This window comes from Cygnus olor, chromosome Z (genome assembly GCF_009769625.2).
Source record: "Cygnus olor isolate bCygOlo1 chromosome Z, bCygOlo1.pri.v2, whole genome shotgun sequence".
NCBI lineage: Eukaryota > Metazoa > Chordata > Aves > Anseriformes > Anatidae > Cygnus > Cygnus olor.
In genome coordinates, this window is record NC_049198.1 from 53,154,365 (window position 1) to 53,172,979 (window position 18,615).

At 48.4% G+C, this 18,615-nt stretch overlaps 1 protein-coding gene across 2 annotated transcripts; it reads right to left on the minus strand.

Moving 5' to 3' along the window:
* Positions 1-739: 739 nt before the first annotated feature.
* On the minus strand, positions 740-10,394 carry TRIM14 (tripartite motif containing 14). Of its 2 annotated transcripts, XM_040540068.1 has the most exons (6): positions 10,165-10,391; positions 7,734-7,829; positions 6,600-6,833; positions 5,794-5,956; positions 4,483-4,575; positions 740-1,589 (listed from the first exon to the last, which is right to left on the minus strand). In XM_040540068.1, exons 1-6 carry the CDS (start codon positions 10,345-10,347, stop codon positions 1,054-1,056), a joined length of 1,305 nt encoding a protein of 434 aa, XP_040396002.1. In that variant the 5' UTR covers positions 10,348-10,391; the 3' UTR covers positions 740-1,053. The 2 variants fall into 2 exon arrangements, with proteins under 2 accessions (XP_040396002.1, XP_040396004.1); XM_040540070.1 differs by lacking the exon at positions 6,600-6,833 and having other exon boundaries at positions 10,165-10,394.
* Positions 10,395-18,615: the final 8,221 nt, after the last annotated feature.

An 18,615-nucleotide genomic window follows, 5' to 3' on the forward strand; every position in this document is an offset into this window, starting at 1 on the left:
GTCCAACCATCCACTTCACATATGGAGTCCCATCACTAAGCCATGTCCCTTAGAGCCATGTCCACACATCTGTTAAATACCTCCAGGGATGGGGACTCCACCACTTCACTGGGCAGGCTGTTCCCGGGAAAAGCCTTCCTACCCTCAAGCAGATCAACATTCCCGCCTAACTTGGGATCATCTGCAAACTTTATGAGGTTGCACTTGGTCATTTGCACGGGTCGTTGGCAAAAATGTTAAAGAAAACTGTCCCCAGAATTGAGCCCTGGAGAAAGCCACTGGTGACCAGCTGCCAATGGGATTGAACTCTGTTCCCTGTGACTCTTTGAGCCTGGGAAAAAGAATAAATCGTTATCCCTGTATAGAAACAGCAGATGAAAAGTAATCCTTGCAAGCTGGAAGAATAGGGCCACTGACAATCCCATTTCAGAGCCTCTGACACCCAAGACCAGCTCATGACTACTGAGTGTGGCTACAGAAGCTCCCACTTCAGCTCTGCTTAAAGGTACCTCTCTATCAGTCGTTGCCTCTATTCAGTTCTTCCATGAGATGATACTTCAGTACAAACCACTTAATTTTAATTAAACCACATTATCCAAATCTGACGTCAACTATAAAATTGGGCAATACGTCCACTTGAAGCTTGAGCCAAACTAAACCCAATATGATGCACAACTGCAACCTCTCCACGCAGATAAGGGGATGGCGCTGAAAAAAAAAATTACAGCAGGCTCAAATATGAGTTGTAATAAACTTTTTTTGCAGATTCTAACCAGGGTTTTTCCATTTTGCAAATTTGAATCAAGTACAAAAAACATAATGTATGGCACTTTAGGTGATATATTGACATCACTTATAAATGGCAGGTCAACTTCCCCTGTTTAAAACACACAGACATTAAAAACAACAATTGGTTTTCTTCAACTTCACCATTACCTTCTAAAAGCATCACAGTCGAATCTTCCATATGACATAGAGTAATTCATGTAGATCACTACTAAAGTGGCTTTCATACCAAAACCATGAAACATAGCCTTTTTTTTACTTCATTCTTTATGTTAGCTTGCGTATCCCAATGGACCCCTCCCAGAGCCTCAAGGCTGGGTAAATTGGCTCTGTGAACTTGCAGCGGAAGGTGTGCAGATGAGCCATGCCATCCGTAACATTGTAGAAGGAAAGGATCCCTGCTTCGTAATCCAGAAAAACACCAATGCGATCAGGATCGTCTTCTATCGCGAGCGGGATCCTCTCCCCCTTGTGGAAAGCCCAGTATTCAAAATCAAACCTTTTGATGCACCACGATGCTCTATTCCAGCCCAGGCGGCAGGTTTCAGAGTCTCCTTTCCTGCCAATGGAAGGGTAGGCTGCGCCAATCCACCACCCAGTTCCAGCCTGAAGGAGGTCAACTTCCCAGTAATGGCTCCCGGAAAGGAAGGCATCTCTGCTTAGCACTTGCCATAATTTATCGAATCTCTGGGGACCACAGGGGTAAAACATCCTCCTCCAGTTGCAGCTCACTACTAGACGGTCATCAGACAACTTCAGCCTAGGATGAAGGCTGTCGTACTCCCAGGTTGGCGTTCTTGCATCTGCAATCAAAACCATAAACGTACTTGCTACCTTTATTGTGACTCATGAAGGAAGCCTGAGTTACAAAAAGCCTGCAAAAGAGCCCACAGCTGGCAGTGGCTTGGAAACGGCAGTTTTGTAAGGAAATAGACACTTTTTAAATTGGAAAACACTGCACTATCAACATGCACTGATGGTTCAAAGTTGCATAGGCCTTAAAGCAGGTCAGTAAAAGACAAATATGTAAAAACAGTATATGTGTGTTTAACAAATGGTAAGAAGAATACAACTAGGTAGGGAATGAACACAGAGCTTCTGCTTTTAAGTGGAATAGTTGGAGACTGGTAGCGTGATGACAGCCTAAGGTTTTTAGAGAGCACTGGAGCAGACTCTTTGGTTGTGAGACCTCATTTCAGTGAGATCGCATTTGAAAAATGGGCTAAGTGTTGGTTTCACACAGGGGCACCACAGCTCAGAGGAGCAGCAGCATGTATGTAGCAAAAGAACAACCTACCCAAAGGAACAACCTACCAGCTCCCAGAGGATTTACAGCACTAAGTTTTCACCTAGCCTGTAATTTACAAAAGAAGAACCACAGTCTGGAACTATACCCTAGAACTCACCGTCTTACTCAGCAGCAGCTCAGAATATTTTCACCACGAAGCAGCTGTTACAGGACTGGAAATCACAAAGCCAGAAAAAGACCTCTATACCCATCCGTAGTGTTTCAGAAAGACAAGTAAGTACTACACGAGTCATGACTAAAAGATACAGCTGCACACCACGCCTCCCTTGCCTTGCCGTGGCCCCTAACATTAGCTATATTTAACATACAGGAAACAGTGGTGCACCAGTAGCTGTTGTTTTATACACAGCCTTGCTAACAAATCGTCTTGGTCTGGGCTGCACACACCTGGCTATCAGAAATGAAGCAGTTGCTTAGTCTGGGTGAAAGACATACAGAAAGAGTTGCTGATGTGTAAAATGCGTGTGAAGGTGCTAGAGAGCCCACTGCTGATAATTCTACCCCCTTCAAACTGTACCTGTTTGCTACAATAAAAGGGAGAGGCCAACAGCACTGTACATGCACAAGTGTTAACAGAAGCATTGACATTTTCTAAACAAAAAAAAAAAGCTTTCATAATTTTAATTCTGGTCTTATGACTGTAGACACCAAGTTGAAACTTCCAAAAGCATACCACTACAGGGGTAGGTCTCACACATGCAACATCTTACTGTTGTGATCTCTACTACACTTCAGGGGTGAAGCACCAGTCAGAAAAGCCAGCGCTGGCTTTCATACGGTCTGCATAGGCATTTTAGGTGGGTGAACACTGCAAACACTAACGCCCACCTGCGTGCACAGTTGGTGACAAAAGACAGGAAACAGGAATTACGAAGGTAAAAACAGCGTGCTGCAGGATTGTCTCTTGTCAATGTCTCTCTGGCTGTCTTTGAGTCTTGGCTTCAAGTCACCTTCCAAGAGGTGAATGGTGGAGACGCTGTTTGTACAGAACATGGAAGACTCTAGGACCAAAAGAGACTGAAAGTGTCACTTGAAAGTAGGGATGATTTTAAAGGCCTGGCTTCAGCATCTGCTTCTCTTCGAGAAAGCACTTGAAAAGCTGTGCAAATTAGCGGTGTAAAGTCTGTCAAATTTGCTCGAAAACCTAGATTTTCATAAAATCCGTTCCTAATAGATACATTGCTACTAAAATGAAAATACCTCCATTGCTTAAAAATAAACCAACAACAACAACAAAAAAAAACCATGAACTGAACGGCATCTGGATGCCAGTATATGAGCGCATGGATGTGAATTTGACCAGAAAAATAATGCAAAACAGCTGGAGTTTGGATTACTGGAAGACTTGCCATTTTTCCCAAGTAGTAACATCTCTAAGTGACTTTAACTCCAAATACTCATTTATCACTAGGGCTTGACAATTTTGCTGGACTATGAGCAGCTGCATCCAGCATCTTTCTCAGTGAGGTTTGTTATTTTTAGGTTTAATAGAGTTGACATATTGTCTTTTTGGCCCTTAAAGAGATGTCTGCTCACACACGAAACAAATGGAGTACTTTCTCTATGAATCCATCAGGAGACAGCCTGAAGGAGATGGATAAAGACTGATGTTCATGAAGACTGGGAGCCCACTTCACTGCCAGACAAAAGCCTCTGCAGTGTTCTCTTTCTGGCTAGAGCTCATTGACACGTACTACCTGTCCTAGCACCCTAAAAAGATCAAGTTACGGTTACAAAGTGAATGACTCAATCTGGATCCTGCAGCGCAGAGATGATGCAAACATGGAAAGACCCACTGACATCACAGCCACCAGATGCCATGTTAACAGGGAACAAAACAGCTTTTGGATTAAGAACAGCCACAGCATATCTGCTGCAGGCCGCTGGAAATGTTAATTAGCTTTCCATCAGAGAGGTGAAACAATTTGCTATACATCTTCTCTACCAACACCAGAGGAAATGATGACCTGTGGATTGTCCCTAGACACACTACATAGAATCACAGAATCGTTAAGGTTGGAAAAGACCTCCAAGATCATCTGGTCCAACCATACATGATGGACAGATACAGTTAAGGACAGACCACAATGACGTGGAAAATAGCAACGCCTTCAAAAAACGAAATTAGCCATTAACTGGTTCACAGCAGTTTTGAATAAAAACAAAGGATCAAGACTTCACAGGCAGAAACTAAAATTTCTTTCCCAACCTGAGATACAGAAAAGGGTACTGGCTCTCAAGCAGAGCTGAGAACTTGTTCCTCTCAAACAGCAGGAGCCCTTTTAAGAGACCTGTTCAAGATAATGGTAGCACACATTCATTGACTGCTTCAATGACTAAGCCATGAGTGTTTGGAGTGCTTCTAGCTTTTGTGCAACCATACTTACGTTTTAAGAAAAGCAACCGATCAACAGGAGACATGGTTTTCAGCATTGTTCCAGGCTCCTTCTTTGTGGTGGCATTAAGGCTGCTGAAAACGTCTGGGCAGAAATGAAAAAGGACAGTTTAGGTAAGTCTATGAGTGGAAGAAGATGGCTCTACTCTCAAGATTTTAAAAATAAACACCAGGGGGGATTTTGCAAGACAGGTTATTTGGGTTTTACCTCTTTGCTGTGAATTCCACCCACATCCTGAGTAAGGTTATATAGTCACACCCCATATTCCAATTTCATGGGACAATCTGTACTACTTTTCTTGGACAAGGTACGCTCACTCTGCACACTTTCTACTTTATGTTCTTTGGATAGCACAGAGATGCCAGATCCCAAAGATGCCACAGGACATCACAATCCAGCACAACCCTAGGCAAGCACCTGCCATTCCTCCAAAACCACTCCACACACCAGGTGAAAACACAGTCAGGCTGTTAAGACAACTACAGGTACTAGCCACAGAGCACCTCCGTGGCACTGTCTAGCAACTTCCCACTCATCCTGCAGTGACCTTCCACGTCTGGTGAGAACACTTCCCCCAGCACCCTGCTCTACTGTTCTTGGTGGCAGCTCTCAAAAATGGGATCATTAAAGGTAGCTGGATGTAATCTGTGGCCACTGTGGCCCTACTGACCTGAAACTCAACCAGCATCAGGATTCCCCCATGGTTATGTGGCTTTGTGGCTCTGTGTTAGGGAACTCCTTGCCTCAATCATGCAAGAGGTCCCTTAAGGATGAAATATGAGCTCGAAGACAAAAGGCCCTCTAAGCAGAACATGTTAACCCACCTTTAAAGTACCAAAAAACAGAGAGTTTTTTCAGAGTGCCTGAGACAGAAGGATCACTAGGTGTATCAACTACAAAAAGCTTTCAATTTCTAGAGGTAGCCAATGTCCCATGTCTGCAGATGTTCTGTCACAGCACTAAACAGTAACTGAAAGGACAGAGCAGCTGCATTGTGTAGGCGTGATGGTCTAGGGATAAAAATAACGTAAGTTCTGTGGAGATAAGTAATCTATATTGAAATAACTGATAGGGCTGGAAAAAAAGCATCTTAAGACATAAAAGAGTTGAAAGAGAAACCTCACGTGTTCCTACATCACCCCAGCTATAGCAACATTACACCGGTGCTGTCAGAGAACAGCACCCATACCCGAAATGCTTGCTTTCTCCAGCTTAGTTTACTTAGTAAAAGAATCTTACAAACCACACTTTATTTAGAAGGAGGCCAGGAGGAAGCAAAATTCGCAGCACTCTCATGAGTACCTTCTTTAAGCCGGGCTTCTAGTGGTTTCTGTAGAACGGACTGAAGCACTGTCATGAGATGCTTGTAGTAGTTGAGTACATGCTCAAATGAGAGAGGTATCGGATGCCACTGTTCTAGCTGGCTCTTTGGCTCCTGCATTTCCTTCTCGATTTCTATGGATTTCTGAGGGCGGAAAGGCAAATCCTCCGATTAGTACAGACAGCGGCACGAATGGACTCTTCCCGCCAGCTCCCACACACCAGAGGGCAAGGACAGCTCCATCACTACGTGAATGAACATAAGGACTGTAACAGGCAACCCTTGCTGTGCTCAGACTGTTTAGCAGCCCGTTAGGAAAGAGAGGCTGACATTTATCAGTAGGCAAGAAGAAAAGCACTCCAGTAAAATGAGCTCGGGGAGATTGGCATCTTTTGCAATTAAAGGAATGAGCCAATTTAGCCTTCCTCCTCAGGTTCCCAGAGAGGGCTGCCTTTCCTCAGACATTCATGTTACACTGTGTAAGGAAAGACCCGATACAGCATTAATCTTCAGGATGAGGAGACAGGCCTAACTCATTTCACGTATGCTTAAAATTAACGTGGTTCTCATACAGCCCTGACGTCAATGCCACAGCACGAACACCTAACAGCTCATAAATCAGGAAACAAACCAGTTCACCAAAATAACAACAAAAAGAAGAAAAAAAAATCAGTGAGAAGGATGCTGCTTACATACAGAACGATCTACAGGTTAGGTAGGCTAACCACTAGAGCAGTTTACCAGGGACTATGAGGATAAGAGGCAGAACGAGACCACACAATACCACCTCCAGAAACTGAATGATGTCATTGTTCTGCTGTGTTTCTCTGATTCGACATGAGAAGGTCTCCAGGGCTGCAAGCTTTTCTCGACAGGACTCCACCTGCTGACCATGTGCTTCCAGGGCTTGCTGAGTCTTTTCATCAATTAAATTTCTCGCCAAGCTCTCCTCTTCGCGAAGCAGTAACTGGAGCTCAGTCATTCTATCTGACAGCTGCTTTTTGGTCATAGCAGCGTGTGCCTAAAGGTGAAGCAGAAGAGTGACCGCCCCAGATTCAACAGACCATAAACATTTCAGCTGTCAATGACATATTTCTGTTGAATTTTACCAATTTGCTGCATCTCTTTAGAAATGAGTGTTTACCCAGTTAAGGGCAAGCACAGTCAGGATCTTCCTGCTTATCTCCTGAATGAAAAAGCTTGAGAGCAGATTCCGTGATGCTTAGTATGTGAAAAACACAGTTTTCAGCTGTAATGTAACCAGGCCAGGTACTGGGCCCGGTACCAACTCCTACAAGCAGCAGACCTGGTCCTTTGGTAGCAACGCTTTGTCCCCTTTTTAAAGCAAGTTAGGGTCAGGGAGCTGCTGGGAAAAGAAAGCATCCAAAAGGAAGTGACAGCAAACCACAGTGTCCAAAGCTCTTCAGAGATTCCTCCAACTTTTACTGATATTTTTGTAACAGAGAAGTTCAGAGATGCTCCTTGGAGCAAAGGACAGTTCATGCTCTATAAATGAGATGGAGCTTAGCACACATCCCCATTCTTAGGGGAAAGTTAATAGAGCTTTTCTTGTTTACCACACTCTGAATTCAGTCAGACTGAACAATGCAATTCTGTGCAATGCAACATCCATCAGTAAAGTCGGAACAAAATAAGTTGGTGGGAATATTTACTATTCCTCTGCACAGACATTTCAACATGGTTCTCCCAAAGGTGTTTGCCTGAGCAGGGGGTGAGGGCCAGGCCTTTAGAAACTCTTTCCCTTCCTCTCTCCCTTTGATAGTAGTATGTTGTAATGTACACACGAAAAACATTCCTTTCCTGGGAAGCAACAGCTGTCTGGTTATGGAGAGCTACAGACAGAGCAAAATGTCTCTCCTTGGAAAACAACCATCCAGGGGAGAAGGAAGCTATGCTTTACCTTCAGATCATTAGCAGCTTGCTCTATACACCTTCTGTTACCAGCCTCTTGTTCTTTTCTCTCTTCTAGATCCTTCAAATACAGTGTCAGGAGTTCCTATACAGTAATAAATAAATAAATAAAATTACTGCTTCATAACAACATCTGTAAAAACCAACTTTCTTTCCTTATCAGTGAGTATACTACGGGAACAGTTTATAAGGCTGTCCAGCAAGGCCACTGGAGGGAGATTAAACAAATATTTCACCATTTCATCTGTTGCCCAGTGGTTAAAAGGGTAAGATACATACAGATGTACAAATTATGCCACCTTCAAAAGCAGCAGGGAAACCAATGGTGAAAAAAACACTTTCATCTTGAAATCTATGGCATTGTGTACTAGGTCTATGTGGGAAAGTTTTGTTAACAGGGGATCTGCAGGAATGGCCTCTGTGAGCAGAGCCCAGCAGGTCTGAGGGGAGCTGCCGCCCACCCGTGGGGGACCCGTGCTGGAGCAGTTTGCTCCTGGGGGATGGATGGACCCCGCGGTACGGAGCCGTGTGGGAGCAGGTCTTGAGGAGCTGCTGCCCGCGGGCAGCCCCCGCAGGCTCAGTTCGGGAAGGACGGCATCCCGTGGGAGGGACCCCGCGTGGAGCAGGGGCAGGGAGGGACCGAGAAGGAGCGGTGGAGACGAAGTGCTGTAGACTGACCACAACCCCCATTCCCCTGTTCCCCTGCGCTGCTCGGGGGGGAGGAGGTAAAGGAGCGCAGAGTGAAGAAGTGAAGTTGAGCATGGGAAAAATGCAGGGGAGACAAGAAAAGGTGTCAAAGGTATTTCTAGTTTTGTTTTTGCTTTTCACTATCCTACTTTATTTTTAATTGGCAATAAATCAAGTTAACCTTCCCCAAGTCAACAGCAATTGCTGAGTGATCCCCCGTCCCTGTCCTTACTTCAGCCCAGGAGCTTATCCATCTTATTTTCTCCCCTGGTCCTATTGAGGAGAGGGGCTGAGAGAGCCGCTGGGTGGGTGACCAGATAAGGCCAACCCACCATACTTCAGATCAGGACTGCATGCTCACGCATTTAGCGCTGAGGGGCTGCTAACCAAGCACTTTCACCCAGACCATCAGCAGGGGGCTCTGTCTAGAGTCAAAACCCACTGAATGTTCAGGGTGCTTCCTGGCGTGCAAAAGAGCAATCAGAAACACCCACTATCACTACAGCGATGCTGTAGCCAACGGCTGCAACAACAAATATTTACAGCTTGGCATCAGTGATACCTGACGGCAAGGCAGCCCCGTGCACTGGTGATGTACACAGAGCCTCTCCGCTGTAGCGGGCAGGCCAGCTCCACAGCTACAGCTCTATCAGTGCGCCCGTCCTGCAGCTGGGACCCAGGCACACGGGTGAACTCACCGCGACATCCCCAGCTCTGTGTGGCGTTTTAACTCTGCAGGGGGGATAAACAGAGCCCACGAGGTTCTGTGTGGGCAACGCAGGTTTGCGTTGCTGACATGTGGCTCCTTTAGAGACGCATGCAATCTTTCACCCAATTACGAGAGAGACAGATGAAATGGGCTGCAGGAAAAAGCCAGAGAGTCCATGTCTGGAAGCTCCTTGGCACAGGCACATATGTGCAAGCAGACAGATGTTTCTCTTGCATGGAGAAAGAAACACCGAGAAACTTAGGGCATGACATCTCTTCCAGCCACAATTTTCCAGTCTTGTCCCTGACTGACCAAAGGTTTCTGCACCACTTAAAAGATTCAAGAGCTCTGCTAGGTGTTAACCTTCCCCGATCTATTCTGCAATTTGCACCCCACTGCCTTCCTCAAAGACCCGTGAAGATAACAGAGCAAAACACACCCTTCCTTCTCCGCCAGCAACGCACATCACCCGGCACTCCCACCCTCACAGGTGGCCACAAGGAAACACGGTGCCAGCCCCAGGCGTTTCAGACCGAGCATTACTCAGGGCTGCACAGAGGAAAACGAAAGCTGTTTCCAAGAGCGCTCCTGCGGCACCCTCAACACTGGCCCTGAGGAGCCAGCTCCAGCAGCGTTCCCTTAGGGGCTGCCTGGATGCAGGAACTTGCTCACTAGTGTGCAAACACGGTAAAAGCAGGGACTTCCACGAGCCTCCCAGCTCCAGTCAGGCCCACAAGTGCACATTCCCTTCCCTTCCCTTCCCTTCCCCTCCCTTCCCCTCCCTTCCCTTCCCTTCCCTTCCCTTCCCTTCCCTTCCCTTCCCTTCCCTTCCCTTCCCTTCCCCTCCCTTCCCTTCCCCTCCCTTCCCTTCCCTTCCCCTCCCTTCCCTTCCCTTCCCTTCCCTTCCCTTCCCTTCCCTTCCCTTCCCTTCCCTCCCTTCCCTTCCCTTCCCTTCCCTTCCCCTCCCTTCCCCTCCCTTCCCTTCCCCTCCCTTCCATTCCCTCCCCTCCCCTCCCGTCCCCACCTGCCGGTGCCGGGCAGCATGCGGCAGCAGGCAGGCTCGGTGGCCGCGGTGCGGGCCCAGCGCGGGGCAGAGGGCGCACACGCAGCGGCCGCACTCCTCGCAGAGCAGCTCCAGCGGCCGCCCGCTGTGGGCCCCGCAGCACCGCCACGCCGCCGCCGCCCCGCACGGCTCCCCCTGCGCCATGGCGGCACGGGGCCGGGCACCGCCGCCGAGACGGGGCCGGGCCGCGGGGCGGGCCCGGGGCCGCTGCCTCCTGCCCCCTGCCGGGCCGGGGGCGGCCCCAGGGGTTGCTCAACTTTCTCCGGGCCAAGGTGGCTGCTACGTTCTTCCGAGTCTCTCTCCCCCCTTCCCCCCCGCCCAAGGTTTATTTACTTTTTGTGTTTTCCTCCGATTGTTTCTGTCAGCAAAAGCCAACCGAGTGGCCAAAATAATGGCCCAGAGTTAAAGTGATGTGAAAAACAGGATGAGATTTGACAATGAGCCTTTCTTTCAGTGGGAAGCCTGGGAGCCAGTGCATGCATGAATGCAAGAGGATGTGGAGAGCTGAGGGCTGAGGGTGCTCCCTCTGACAGCAGCGGGAATGCCAGGCCTGCCAAAAAGCTGCACGGATACTCAGGGATTCACAAAAATGTTCTCCAAGGGCGCCTTACTCAGAGCCCATGCAAGAGTCACAGAATGGTGAGGGTTCATAGCAGTATCTGGGGACCATCTGGTCTCACCATCCCACACAGAAAAGGGCTAGAGCCTGGTGCTGTGGAGGTAGTAAGGATGAGGATTTCACAGCCTCTTTGGGACCTTGTTGCAATGTTTGACCGTCTCCACGGGGAAAACTTCCTAGCGTCAAGTCAAAATTTTCCTCGTTGCACCTTGTGCCATGTCATTTCACCATGCACTTTCAAGGACAGTTGTGACCCCATCACCTATTTCCTCCAAAAAGGGAGTTACAGACAGCCTTGAGATCTCTTCTGAAGGCTGAACAAGCCCAGTTCCTCCCATGTCTCCTTTGACATGCTGTGCTTCAACCCCATCGCTCTCTGAGTGGCCTCTGTAGGAGGGTTCCCTCAAGGAGACCAACATGCAGCTTGAGGCTGGTCTCCATCACCAGAGGGACGTGCTGTGGGAAGGTGTTCAGCCCACAGACCTGGGCCCTTTTCTGCCACAGCCTCTCCCCAGCCTGCTGGTGCCCAGCCTGAACCGCTGCAGAGGGGTTCCTTCATGCACGGGATGATCCCAGAAGTGGCATTCGCCTGCCTTGTTCTTGGTGGGATTCATGCTGGTGCCCTTCCCCAGCCTGTCACAGGCACTCTGCAGAGCTGCCCTGCCAGCTGTCACCTCCCATCCATAATCACCGTGGGCTTGTGGAGGGCACGTTCCACCCTATTGCCCTGTCTGTAGATAAGGACATTAAACATTCCCTGAGGAGCAGTGCTAGCACCCAGCTGCAGCCTGGACTTTGTGCATCTGACAGCAGCGCTTAGTGCCAAGCAGCACAGGAGGCTCTCTGTCCACCTGCTGGCCTATGTATCCAAACAACTGCTCATCAGTTTGGCTGGGAGGACATTACACATGGGTGCGTGCCTTGCAGCTTGCAGGTTGTGACTGCCTGGGACACTATTTCCCATTTCGTATAGGACCTTGCAAAGGAACCCGTTGAGCTCATCTCTCTCAGCTTTCCAATGCTTTTAATTGTTTGCTTTACAGGAGAGAGCTGCAGTAAAACTGGAGTGTTTGCATGAGCACCAGCGGGTGGTCAGGTGCTGGTACCATGCACTCAGGTCAGACACACTTTCACCCTGGTATTTTCCTGCCTGACACCGTGAGCCAGTGCTGCCCTGTGGTGGTGAGGGGCCAGGCGAGCAGGAGGGACCCTGCTCCTCTGCGCAGCTCCCACGTTTGTCTCTGCAGAGGGGCCTGGCGAAGCACTCAAAATGGGGCTCAGGTGCCTCAGAGGGTGCCGTGGGCTGTTTGCGGCCAGGAGGAGCTCTCCTCCAGTGCTAGCGGTGAAGAGAGGTTAGTTAAATCAAGAAGACGAACAGCGGGGAGCCGTGACATTTTCCTGCTTTGGAGCCACTCACCCTGACAGCCGGCTGGGTGGGGTGGGCCAAAGGGAGCTGAAGGGGGCTGAGACTCCCCCTGTTTGTTCTCAGCTGAACTTCCCTTTCCCTGGCTTCGGGTTCTGTAACCCCTCTGCACGCTAGGGGTGAGGAAGATCCATGACGCCTGGTAAAGAGGAAACTGAGCCTGGACACTGCCTTACATTTCCCCTGTCAAGTGACCTGCTCGGTGCATGTCTGGTGAGCCTCTGCGTGGGGCTGGCGGCCGCAGCACACAGACACCTGGCAGGGGTGAAGCCGGGGTCTTCCTGTGCCTCTGTGCAGAAAATTCCTCATACAGATCCGGCTTCTTCTTCATTCTGGGGTGTCAGGGCAAAGGGGAGGAGTGGAGTCTGACTTTGTGTACAATTCACAGGTTCTGGTGAGGATCTGGACTCTTTTCGCACCTTGGCAGAGACACTGGGGAGTGAGAAGTGGCAGCTACACAGCATCTGTAGACGTCAAGCGACAGGGAGCCCCTGCTGCACAGAGCGAATGTTCGACAGGATGAAGCCAAACATCCTGTGTCAGACTGTGGTGCTTTCAGTAAGAGTCACCCTTCCCCCTGGCTGGAGAAGAGAAACCATTCCTGCTGCAGAAAAGTCAAGTGACACTTACACTTTTGCCCAAGTAGTTTGCTTCAGACACAACTACAGGTACAACCTTTAGGCAGTTCAGCCAAAAAGCATGGCTTTCAGCTAAAGGCAGAGACGTATGCGGTTCGTGCTGCCCCAGGAAGGGGCAGAGGCTGGGGACACCAGCCACCATTGGGAAGGGTCCCCACATTGCAGCCGGAGCCTCCTGCATGCAGAGGACGGGCCTTGCTGTGGCTGGGCAGGTAGAGCAGTTTGGGCAGCTGCTGTGTCCCCTGCTTGGTGAGACATAACCCACAGCTGTGCGCAGCCTGCCTCAGAGCACAGATTTGGGTTGTTTTGTTTTTGTTTTTGAAGAGAACTTGGGCAAAAGGCCAAGTCAAGTCCTCTTTCTGCCCCCATTTCCCATGCTTTCCAGTAAAAAACAAACAAACAAACAAAAAAAAAAAAACACACAAACAAACAAGCAAACAACAACCTGTTGTTGTTCCTTTGCCACGACCCTTGTTACTTGCTGTTATTAACAACTACCACAGGACACAGAAAAGCCCAACCCAGGGACCAAGCCATCTTGTTCCAGGTCTGAAGAGAAGCTGGAAAGAAGAAGCCCTGTCCCCTTCTGGGGGAGGAGATGTAGGATTTCTGTTTGGTGTTTTTATCTGTGCACTAACTTGCCTGCTGTCCCCTTCTTCTACTGGCCTTGCTTTGTTCTACTTTTCCTTTTTACTTATTGGGTTTCAGCAACAGATTCTTTGTTTCCTACAGACAGGTTTTTAACTAGCAATAAGGGGAAAGAAATATATTGCTTCCTATCTCCTCCCACCTACCCATATTTATGACAGCATCCTATTTTCACTTTCTGTTTCTCTGCCTTGCTTGTCCGCCATGCAGCCTACTGTTGCATGAACAACACTGCCCCAGGACAACCCAGCAAAGGTAGCACTGAAATCAACGTGCATTCACCAGGAACCAAAATTTTCTAAAAAATAAGCAATCTCTGCATCCTCTGCCCTTTGATTATCCTTGATATTCTGCTGTTTGTCTGTTCTTTGCATACTTGCTGAACACTGCCACTTGCATAGCAGGTGCTCCTTGCCTGAGTAACAGATAGTTGTCTTTCAGGGGCTGAAGTACCACAGCTTGCACTGCTACCCAAGAGACTTACATTCACTTATTGAACAAGATTACGAGGTGGCCCAGGCTCCTGGTACTCATGCAAGCTCTGAACCGCTTCTTAGCTTCTCTTAGCCTCTCTCCACCTCCCTCTCCAACAAACATCTTCCATCCCCCATCAGACATGGTTTGGTGATATGTGTTTCTCCTGGCCAGACAGACTCTGTCCTGTCTAAAGGGCTTTAACCCGTTCCCATACCTGAAAGGATCTCCATATATATATGCCTTTTTTTCCTTCATACCGTGTAAGAAAAGCACGTGAGACAGCCCTGGCTCAGCTGAAGCATTTTTACCTCACATCTCACCCATAACACGACTGCAGGCCCAGCGGGACCCCCGCTGTGTCAGGCCCAGTGCTGAGGCCGGCAGCAAACCGACCCAAAGCTCCGCGGCCTGCTGCGGCTCTGCTGCCAGTCGCTGCTGTATTGAACGGGCTGTCTTGTGGTAAAATCAAGTGCTCGTCAGTAGATGGCATCATCAGTTTCAGAACCACGACGGCCTAACCCATCCACCTCCAGCACCCTCTGGGTGTTGTGCTCCTGCAGCCACTAGCACAGCTGACAGCAATGGGATCCTCCTCCAGGCTGTCTTGCCTCCACATTAAGTGTAGGGCACACATGGGTTGCTTCCCCCACTCTTCCCGGGACCTTTCATGCATTTCTCCTGCTAGAAAACACTTTTCACCTCTGTGCACACCTGCCCACTGCTCTGGGTGCCTCAGGCACCTCGCTCCTCACTGTGCGTTCCTCCGGAGACGCAAACTTGCTCTGTGGTCCTTGCACAGTGACTGTGTGGCAGCATTTCCGCTGATACTTAAACCGTGGCCTTCCAGCTAACTACTGAGGATGGCAGAAGACTCACAAGAAGTGGTAACGTAGGATCAGCAAAGACAGCTGCTTTATAGGCTGAGGAAGAGTGTGAGATGTTGTGACACAAAGGAGGTGGGAAGCCGGAGGTCAGGAAAGGAAGATCTGGGGGCAACTCCACTCTTCAGGCTGCAACTGGTTGTGGCCAAACTCCTGCTGCTCCTGCAACCTGCTTTACATGGGCAGAACAGCCAATGTCTGGGGGCAGCAGATGTGGCTCTGCAGGTATCTGAGCTCAGGTGCCTTTCTGTTTTCTGGTGCAGGTGTTGCTGTGATGATCTGTGACGCATCTCTAATATGTAATATTTCTCTATGGAGCTGAAATAACTCTGCTGACTTTGCAAATTGTTTTCTTTTTTTCAGGAGTTTCAGCCAGTCCGTACATTCCAAGTTACTAGGAAGGGAATACCTTCATGTACTTGCTGATGCCCGTCCCATAACCACACTTCCATGGCATGGTAAGTTCTCTGTGTTCTGCAGAGCAGATGCACAAAAAACATGACTGGGCTCTTTATTTAAGCAGTTTCCTGATGTAATTCAGTAGGAACTTTGCGCAAGAAGAGCATAAACTCCATCCTATGGGACCAGAAGGGCAGTCTTTCCTCTGATTCTTTCTCCACTTTCCTCCTACCCACCAGCAATTTACTCTTTGCCCTCTGATGGTACCGCTGCATCGTTTGATGCTGGCAGAAACCAGAAAGCTGCTTTAAACTGCAGAAGGGAGGGTTGAACTTGTTTGCTTAGGAGTTTATAGCATTTTTGAGTGCTGCCTCCCAGCTGAAAGTTAAGACAAAGTGGTGGAAAGCCAGCAAGTGGGCTGGTGCTAGAAGCAAGAAACCTCTGCCAAAATCAGTACTTGACATCAAAGGTGTTACTAAGCAGTCAGTGCTGTGGTTTGATGAGAAAGTTCTTGGTAAAAGCTTGCAAGGTCCCCAGTGTTCAGCTTTGACCTCACCTGAGACAGGCTGCTAAATGGTCCTGCTTTGACAATGGTGACCAAGGCAGCAAAAACACACCAAAGACACAGAATGTGCAAGACTTCTCAAACAGAAGCATAATTGCTCAGCCTGTTTTCCTAAGTGTTCAGTATCTGCTTGGATGAGATAGGACACAGCAGCTTCTGATCAGTGTTTTCCTCGTTATTTTACTCCTACCTGCAAAGACTGCAAGACTGGGCTCATGGTGGTTGGTGAGGCCACAAATCAGCCAGGAAGGAAGAATTGGACAGATTTTCTTGCAGAAATGTACTGTATGAAGATATCCTAGGGAGACAAGACTTAGCTTCATAAACTCTGTTCTTTTGGAAGGAGTAGAGGGCTCTATGTATTCCAACGATGTAAGGGGAGAGAGATGGGGGAGAACTTCACTTCTGGCCGAAATTAAGGACAACTCCTGGGTTACAAGTAACATGTGTTCATGGATTTATAGAACAGCTGGAGCTTGGCTTGGTATTGTGGATTAAGTGATTTAGATTTTGAAGGTGGTTGTACTGGGAACAGCAAATAAATAATATACTCAGTTAACAGGAAACAAAAGCAGAAAATCTACAGGTTTGGCAGTGAGAAGACTGTCTGGCAAGGCAGACTTCCACTTCGCCTACCAGCTGACAAGTCTGTTTCCTGAGCCTTGCTTCCCCACTCAGAGGCTTCCCATCGAACAGCCAAACATCCTCTTTTCTTCTGCACAGAAAGGAACTGCAGAAAGCTGCTGAGGGTTTCTCTTTCTGCCGAAGGTCTGCCTCTTGCACTCACACCATGACAGACTACAAAACAGGCTCCCATTACAGTACCATCCATACAGCACTTAACACCCAGTGAGTGTAGAAAAATTATTGCAAAAAGGATTAGCTTTCTGTGGCTGGGAGTGCTGCCTAACTCAGCACAACCCACGTGAACGGTGGATACAGCTGTAGCATGGGTTTAACCCGGTGCTCGGAGCCTTGCGCAGGTTTGTGCTGCCCCTCACGAGCTGTTGGCAGAGTGCTCCTACACGTTTGCTGGTGCCGCTCTACAGGCAAGAAGCAGTGGCCAGAGGGTAGTGGACAACATGCTGGTGTGGAGACAGCAGCTAAATTGGTTAAGGCTTATGTCAGCTATGCTTTGGTTCGTCTTGAGCAGGAGGCCCTGCTCTGCTCTCAGAGCCTTGCCAGTGCAGGCTCCAAGCCACCCACCAGCCCTTCTGAGGTCCCCAGCCACCGCTGGAGCTGGGCAGCCCTGTACCTCAGCTTCACGAGGACCACTGGCAGCACTGTAACTGTGTAATTAATAATTAACATTGCTGCATGAAGGAGGGTAAACTAGTTGTATCCAGGATTATAAATCCTAAAGATGCGTATGAATTCCTCCATAAGGATTTCCTTTCTGAAAGCAACAATGGATCTTTAGATATGCTTTGAGTATTAAGATTTGCTGTTGATAAACCTATTCAATACTCTGTGTAAATGAAAACCTTTTAAATATATATATATTTCTTGTTTTTAATGAGGTGACGTAAACTAACCAAAGTGCAACAAGAAAACACCTATAGGATGGGCTCCTTTTTGTTTATGTAACCACCACTTTCTTGTGTGACCCCAAATCCCTGCAATTCAGTTTCACCCTTAACTCAAGATGATTTTTTCCCCACCTTTAGGGCACTGCAAAATGTGACACATTAACACATCTCCATGACACACCGTGTGAACTGTATGCCCAAGGAGCACTTCCATCCCCTCAAATTTCCCTTTGACTATGTCATTATTTTCAGAAAGCTGATCTTTTAGGCAAGGCTCTGCATTCTATTAACTACAACCATTTTACACTTCCAAAATATGACACTTTGTGTCATTTTCTTATGATCTTTCAAAGTAGATCTTATTTAAAAGTCTGTATCACATCATCTTTGGAGGTATTTAAAAGACATGTGGATGTGGCAATTAGGGACCTGCTTCAGTGGTGGACTTGTTAGTGTTATGTGATGACTGGACTTTATGATCTTACGGGTCTTTTCCAATCTATATCATCCTATGCTTCTATGCACTGCAATTTAGAAGATAAACCTTCCACCTACAACACATCTCTAAGCTAAAATACAGGCTGGATGCAGAATGGATTAGGAGCAGCCCTGAGGAGAAGGACCTGGGGGTGGTGGTTGATGAGAAGCTCAACATGAGCCAGCACTGTGCGCTTGCAGCCCAGAAAGCCAACCGTATCCTGGCTGTATCAAAAGCAGCGTGGCCAGCAGGGCTGGGGAGGTGACTGTCCCCCTCTGCTCTGCTCTCGTGAGACCCCACCTGGAGCACTGCGTTCTGCTCTGGGGCCCCCAGCACAAGAAGGACATGGACGTATTAGAATGAGTCCAGAGGAGGGACACAAACATGATCAAGGGGCTGCAGCAGCTCTCTTATGAAAAGAAGCTGAGAGAGTTGGGGTTGTTCAGGCAGGAGAAGAGAAGTCTCTGGGCAGACCTTACAGCGGCCTCCCAGTACCTAAAGGGGGCCTATGGGAAAGCTGGGGAGGGACTCTTTGTCAGGGCGTGTAGTGACAGGACAAGGATTAATGGTTTCAAACTAAAAGAGGGCAGATTTAGATCAGACATAAGGAAGAAATTATTTCCTATGAGGGCGGTGAGGCACTGGCACAGGCTGCCCAGAGAAGCTGTGGATGCCCCACCCCTGGAGGTGTTCTAGGCCAGGCTGGATGGGGCTTTGGGCAACCTGGTCTGGTGGGAGGTGTCCCTGCCCATGGC

What these genes read in the sequence shown, in the direction of transcription:
- TRIM14 (XM_040540068.1), bottom strand. Translation starts at nt 10,347, where the DNA reads ATGGCGCAGGGGGAGCCGTGCGGGGCGGCGGCGGCGTGGCGGTGCTGC. An exon ending in AAGCTGCTAATGATCTGAAG is followed by an intron (nt 6,834 to 7,733) that starts GTAAAGCATAGC and finishes CTTCACCTTTAG; the next exon opens with GCACACGCTGCTATGACCAA. An exon ending in ACATCATTCAGTTTCTGGAG is followed by an intron (nt 5,957 to 6,599) that starts GTGGTATTGTGT and finishes TTCCGCCCTCAG; the next exon opens with AAATCCATAGAAATCGAGAA.